The sequence below is a fragment of the Neltuma alba genome, unplaced genomic scaffold (assembly GCF_004799145.2).
Source record: "Neltuma alba isolate B1F8T4 unplaced genomic scaffold, ASM479914v2 tig00010377_pilon, whole genome shotgun sequence".
Taxonomy (NCBI): domain Eukaryota; kingdom Viridiplantae; phylum Streptophyta; class Magnoliopsida; order Fabales; family Fabaceae; genus Neltuma; species Neltuma alba.
This window is the reverse complement of record NW_021635281.1, coordinates 395,104-402,462: the sequence shown is the minus strand read 5'-3', so window position 1 is coordinate 402,462 and position 7,359 is coordinate 395,104. Positions and strand designations below refer to the sequence as shown.

At 33.4% G+C, this 7,359-nt stretch overlaps 1 protein-coding gene across 1 annotated transcript; it reads left to right on the top strand.

Annotated features, from left to right (window-relative positions):
* Positions 1-1,711: 1,711 nt before the first annotated feature.
* LOC114756232 (WAT1-related protein At1g68170-like) lies at positions 1,712-6,756 on the top strand. Its single transcript, XM_028945166.1, has 5 exons — positions 1,712-1,862; positions 5,294-5,343; positions 5,440-5,598; positions 5,723-5,874; positions 6,513-6,756. Exons 1-5 carry the CDS (start codon positions 1,712-1,714, stop codon positions 6,754-6,756), a joined length of 756 nt encoding a protein of 251 aa, XP_028800999.1.
* The last annotated feature ends 603 nt before the right edge of the window (positions 6,757-7,359 follow it).

Genomic DNA, 7,359 nt, shown 5'->3' with positions numbered 1-7,359 from the left:
ACAAAATATTAGCAGTGAACATGAGACTTTGATCAGTGAATGACCAAAAGGGCTTGTAGGCATGACAAAATTTCACAAAACCCAAAAAAAAAAAAAAACCATTATGTGATACTTCGAAGGAAAAAGATGAAGGATGTAATATATATGTATAGAAATAGAACTGACATTATGAAGGTGGTAGATTGATCTGCATTCTAGAAGTTGAAACAAGCTGTAGAAAATAAATTTGTGACGAACGAAGGAGATGATTGAATTGGGAAAGGGGATTTAGGGACTGACATTCATAGAATGACAAAATTACCCTTTAAGCAAAACTGTGCATTCAATCAATGAATTAATGAAATATTAAAAATTGCATGTGATTTTCCAAGTCATCCTGACTAATACGATATGGCACATATTTTGTTACATCTAACTGTTTAGTTAACGGCAAGGACCTAGTGATTAAAATATGAAAGATCAGGGTGTTAGTTTTAGACTTTTAAATATGAGGGGAGTTATTTGCAACTGATGTAAAGCTAAAGGGGGTTATCCATATTTTAGCCTTTTTTTTTTTAATACTACAATTCATTATATATATATATATATATGACAATAAATGTGTAAACTGCCAAATTGAGAAAAGCTTATATTACTCCTTCAACGTTTCAACATTTAAATAGACTTTAAAATGTTGAGCATCATAAGGACACTAATATATTAAAACCCATAAAACGCATGGAATACAATACACACACACTCCAAAAATTAACCGAATTAATGAATTAATACAATATAGTGCACAATCCGGGTCGTATTCACTTTGAAGAGCCGAAAATGAAATTAAACCCTAGTAAATAAATACACGTAACCTAAATTATAAAAAGGATTTTTGATTTGAGAATTTCTAATTAAACACCATGAATTAAGTTGAAATTAAAATACCTTTTTTTTTGTTTTTATGTAAAAAATGATTAAAATGAATGAAGATTAAAGAAATGAAAATGAGACACACAAATAACATTGATTAAAAATCCATCTTTCAATTCAACAGTGTAGGCAATCCTCACTCCAAAAGATATGGGAGTTAAAATAATGAATTAAAAATTATAATTAAGCTTTTAATCCAACAACCAAGCCACCTCGAATTATCACAAAATATTTTTCCAAAATCCTAATTTACTAACTGCAACCAGAATAGTAAAATAGAATTAAGGATGCTTAACTAAAATTCTTAAATCCAAAATAATAGAATTAAAGCTAGCAAGAGACAATATGATCCAAGATTCCAAGCTACCTCAGAAAATCACAATATATTAACTCTAAAATCAATACAAATGTCATAACCACAACATTATAATTGAAATTAAAGTTATAAACAATCCAATGTCAAATGCTAAACAATAATCCAGTCACAATAATCTCCAAATATAATCAGATTAAACAATAAAAATTTTCTAATAATAAGAGTAACTATCCTAAGACCTAGGAATTATTAAATAATTATTAGACAGGAAATTAAAGCAACTAAAACTCCCCTTTAAAGATTCAAGCTCCTGCCATTATTATTGAATTAGAGGATTACGGAGCTCTAGCCTCGGTTTGCCATCAAATTCGCTGCCACCAGCAATCCACCGTATCCAGCCATGAAGAATATTGAAGGAGGAGTGAAGATTCAGCGAGAATAGGATATGGAGGCCTGATTACAGGTTCACGGCGTCACTGCTCTGTTATGATTCTATCGTGCCGTCACAGTCCTCTGGTCCTCACTGGTTCTGTTGACGCCGAGAAGAAGAAGGTGAAGTCGCCGATGATGATGATTCTCGTGTTCTCCCTCTCTTCTCCACCGTCGCTGGTGCCCCCCTCGCGTTCCGCTTCCTCTGGTTTTTTCCCAGCCGCCCAGCTCTCTCCGTTCAGCGTGTTCTACCCCCGCAAGATGAAGATGTGAATATTCGATATTAGGGGTGGAGCAAAACGCAGCGTTTTGCTCCCCTTTTATTATTTTATTATTTTTCTTTTATTAATTTATTTTTTTCTTTTATTTTTTATTATTTTTTTATTTTTTTTCAAAATCTTCCAAAAACCTGCAAGCAAAAAATTAAAAGATAAGGTAGCATTAATCGTTCTCAAAAATCAATTAGTCACAATTAAACCAAAATATGACAATTTTGTCCCTATAAAATAATAATTCAAAATAAAACATATTAAATCAATTAATCAATCAATTAAAGTCAAAAGGGACTAATTAAGTTGACAAAATCCATATAAAAGATATCAAAATATATAAAAATAATCGAGTTTGTCATTCATAAAGCCAAATTTCATAAAACCCAATCATGCATGTGGCATTTAAGATATGAGATTAAGAAACCCATAAAACCCAGCATTATATGAAACCCCCCGGTCACCCCTTTAGCTTGCTGTTTATCCAACCAAATTATTATATCTCCTTGGAAATAAAATTTCTTCCCCTTCTCAGAGAAATAAAAAATCATTTTTGTGATTACTGCACCTAGCATATAAATTCCATTGAGATAGGTTCAGATTCGTTGAAACTAGTCCAATGGTCCACTTTTTTTTTTTTTTTTTGGTGAAAGCAATGGTCCACTTTTGCTAAGCTATTAATGTTACCAGATTTTGATATACACAAACAACTTTTTGTTCCAACACCCAACTATTATCACGTTAAGGATAATTTAAGTAAAAACAGTCACAAGACTTGTTCAGCCATCTGTGGTACGAAACCACTGCAATATTTATGATAATATCTACTAACCATGATGAAGATCTCATATCACTCAAGCGTATATCTGAACGATTATAAAAGTAAACATTAAGATAGAGACGCACCTATTAAGTGATCAACTATCTATATCTTGGAAAGGATCTGAAAAATTCTCAAAGTAAGATTCACATGTGGACAAGTGTGGTCCCACAAAGATTATGATGAGTCCCGTAGGAGGGGAAATTGGATACTTTTCCGTGACAAAGTCATAGACCCACTTTGAACATAATCTCGTTTTACTATACTCTCACCATGTATAGCACGAACTCATACTCCCTTCCATTCTCCAATATCACAAGACCTGCAACATGTCTTTTATTTCTTTGTGTTCACACCCACCAATGTCCACCTTTCTCATCTCTTCGTACTCACCAACCAAATGAATTGGAGATTGGTATGTGAGTCAAAACTCAATCCTCATATCATCCCTGACCTCTACAATTACCAGAGGTTCATCCCTTATCATCTCAATTCTGCCATAGAGAAGAAGAGGAGCGGCTTAGCCAATTTCTCCATTATGAGGTCTCAAAATTGTCCTAAAAGGAGGCATAAATAAAAACGTGAGACCAACTCAATATTTCTCTTATTCAAGAGAAGATAGAATTAGAAGTACTAAAATAGGACAAAGCTTAGATGCCTCCCTCTTCGGTAACTTTGCCGCCAATGAATGCAAAAACAATTGATGCAAGTAGAGCTTGAGATTGTTGGTAGCAGCACCTAAATTCTCCAAATTCCAACGCGTTTTTCACCTCTTCTATAATGCTATGCAAACCCTATTGATGGCACCACCTACAAAGAAATAGTAAATCCGAGTCGTGTCCTACAGACATTGTCCCTAAGAGTTATTCAGCAATTATCGGCAAAGCAAGAAGTGGCACTTCCCAAGATTAAACAAATCTTCCTATAAGAATAGGGTGAGCAAAACAACAAAGGATAAAAGAACTCAGCAAGACAGAACCCCAGAGAAGGAAGGAGAGTTGCCCAAAAACTCAGAGCACGACGGTGCCCTTTGAACTTCGGTCTCATGCCCTTTTTATAGGCTGTGGATCACAATACCATTAGGCACATTTAAATGCACTTAATGACAATTAATTCATAATTAAATTAGCAGTTTCAAGGAGTAATTAACTTGTTTAATGACTATTTAAGATGAATAAAATCTTCCATTACGAATATTGAAGAGGCATAATTGTAATTAAAATTTAGATAGATATTTCTAATAAAATGCCCATTACCACATTTGACTCATACACAAGGGATGAGGGAAATTGCCAGATTTGTCTCTGCTAGCCTGTTGTGCATGCGAGCTCGCTTCTTCTCTTGGCCCATATAGTAGTACAAGATCACTTATTATTTAGACCCCCATAATCTCAAGCAATGTGGGCCTCTTCCTTTGACACACCCACACGCAATATTTACAACAAAGAATATGTCTACAAGCCTTTTCATCACTGTTTAAGAGGGTTTAAGAAGCAATGGCAATAGTAATAAAACACACACACACACACACAAAATTCCACCATCAGAATAAAACTAAAGAAAGAAATTTAGGGAAAATGAAGAAAAGCCTTAGCTTGTTGGTGCATCTAATAGCTCATGCTTGAGAAAGAAAAAGAAATAACAGTTGGAGCGTCTTTTTCATTTTAATGAATAATGGCAAACTATTTGCAGGAAGAAGAGACCAAAGATGACTTGGAAGATACTGTTTCACGCATTTCTTTGTGGCTTATTTGGGTAAGCATCAAATCATTATTAACCCATTAATAATTACTAATAGTTAGTACCAACCATTTTATGCGCTTTTCTGTTCATATTGGAATATATAAGTAGTTTAATAATATTATATATGAATTCTTTTTCAATGAGACACGTAAAAGGTTCAATTTTGGGGGGAGAAAAAGAAGAAGAACATGATTCAATTTAGCGGCCACATATAAAATAACCCTACTTTAATTTATATTCATATGAATAGGATTAAAGTAATAAGAAACCTGAGGAAAAAGTTGGACAGAGAATTGACCTTTAATTGATTAGTGTCTAGTGATGATCAGCTGTCGTTGTTGATTATACCACTTGAAAGGATAAGTTCTGCAAAATTAAAGCATCAGAAAATTAGAAGAAATAGAATCGTGAGCACGCGTGACTCTTTCTCCGCCTTCCATTTGTAACTTGACGTGAATTATGTAGTCTTTTCAGGACCTCTAATTATATACTCTTTTTTCTTTTGCTTGTCTGTCACCCACCATTTAAAATAATATTTTTTATTAAAAAAATTTATTTTTTTTATTTTTAATTTTCCCCACTCAAGTTATTTCTATTCCATGCGCTTGCGTGTTTGGTACCCTTATTTCTATAAATACCCGTTAGGGCCATTTTTGTTTTTACTATTTATATGTATGGGTGACGCGGAGATATTTTATTTTACTTTTCTTCCCACTCAAGTCCAATCGGTTGTGTGTTTAGGAGACTTGGTTCTATCAAATGCTTATATAAGGCCTTGTTTGACTATTTCTATGTACAAGTGACAAGAAACACAAGCATTAATTACAATCACTTATGCTTCATGGCTTATTATTCATGTCTTTTCTCTGAACATTATGATATTAATTAACCTAATTAACTCATTTAATTATCTACTTATATTAAGCTTATTTTGGTTCTTGCAATTGCTACAGGCTAAGATGAGCAAGACTTACCCATGTTATTACTCAAGCACAGCTCCAATGAGTTTCATGGCAGCAATCTTATCAACTGCGTTTGCTTTTGCTTTTGAGAGTGATTTGAATCAATGGAAGTTTGGCTGGGATGTTAGGCTTCTTACGGTGGCCTATGCGGTACGAAATTTAATGAATGATTGTTCATAATTTGCAAAACCAAATTTGGTTCTTTATGAATTTTATATTTCATGTTTGGTTAAATTCCATTTTTTGTTCATATAAATTTTAACAATAAATATAGGGAATTATTGTCTCTGGAATAATGGCGGTGGTAATGGCATGGTGTGTGGACATGAAAGGCCCTCTTTATCTGAACGCTTTTAATCCTCTTCTCCTTGTCTTTGTGGCCCTAGCTGGTTCTTTTATGTTGGATGAGAAGCTATATCTTGGAAGGCATGCTTTCTCTCCACATCCATGCACACACGCTCGTGTATACACCACAAAAAAATTGACTTTCGATACCAATTTTTTGTCGCATAAGAGTTGCTACTTTAGTAGCCGTCACTAAAAGCTGTCTACCTCATCATGAGAGTCATCACCAAAAATAGTATATTTCAGTAGTGACTCTTTTAAATTTTGCGACGTTAAAATAGGATGGTATAGAAAATCATCACTTAAAGTCCTTTTTTGCAGTAATATACAATTTTTTAAATACTCTTTTATTTTTTAGGGTTAAAATGCATCAAGTATCTCAAAATATTTTCTCAGGTATATCTAGTACCTCGAAGTATTTTTTAGGTGCATCTAACACCTGAATTTTTTTTGGCTTTGGTGCTGGATATACAAAAAAATATTTTTTGACATGCTAGATGCACTAAAAATACTTCACAATACTTGATGCACCTGAGAAAATATTTTGGAGTGCTAAATGCACCTTAAATTTATTTTCTCAACTGAATTTTGAAACTTTTTTTTTGGCAATGTACATATAATTAAGTAGCATACAGAATTGCACGTGCATATTATATTTGACTTGTATATGTTTAAACGACTCGCCTTGTATCTAATAAGTTGGCATTGAAAATTTGCAGTATAATAGGAGGATTGTTAACAGTGTGTGGACTATATATGGTTCTATGGGGAAAAGGCAAAGAGATGAAGAATATGAAACAACTTATTCCATCACAAAGTAGCCTTCCTGAAATCATAGTGAGATCACCAACACGGGATAAAATCAGCCCTCATAGCAACAATCCTGAGGTTGAATTAGTTACTGATTGTGCTAATTCAAAGATTCATCGAAAATTGCAAGTGAAGGAGTATAATGCAATATAATGGCTTGATGAATAAAAGGTATTGAACTCAGATGATGATGAAGCCTATGATTTTTTTCATAGCCAAAGTGATCCTTTTCCAAAGGCCTCCACTCTTTTTTGGTGGTTTTAGAGGGAGGAAAAACAAAATGGTGTTTGGAGTATATGCGAAAAACTTGATCAATTATGTTGATTTGTGATCCTGAATATGGAAGGAACGTAATATATGTGCTGCGATATACATGCAAAGATCCAGAAATAATAACAGTTTATCTGAGGGTAAATTGATTAATTATTTATTGAAAAGCATGTTCAATTATGCCAAATTTTCATCTCAAAAAAGGGATTCAATCCTATTTCAAATGTTAGAGAGGGAATCTTGCAACACAAGAAAAGGCAATCATTAAAGCTGCACTTGAATTTAGTGTCATTTGTTCATAATCGCACGGTTTTAAACCGCGGTCTTGTTATTAATCCAGGAGCCTCAGCACTTAACTATCATATATTACCTCCCGTTGTTAATATAAGATCTTGTTTGACTTTTATTTTGATTCTAAATATAAGACTCCAATCCATTTTATCTTTCATATTTATCTTTTTTTTTTTCAAGTAATCTTCGTAATAA

Bases quoted from the DNA above. Each gene is read 5' to 3' on its own strand.
- LOC114756232 (XM_028945166.1), top strand. From the start codon at position 1,712: ATGATTCTATCGTGCCGTCACAGTCCTCTGGTCCTCACTGGTTCTGTT. The intron at 1,863-5,293 runs GTTTTTTCCCAG...ACAAGTGACAAG, and splicing joins CTCGCGTTCCGCTTCCTCTG to AAACACAAGCATTAATTACA. The intron at 5,599-5,722 runs GTACGAAATTTA...CAATAAATATAG, and splicing joins TTCTTACGGTGGCCTATGCG to GGAATTATTGTCTCTGGAAT.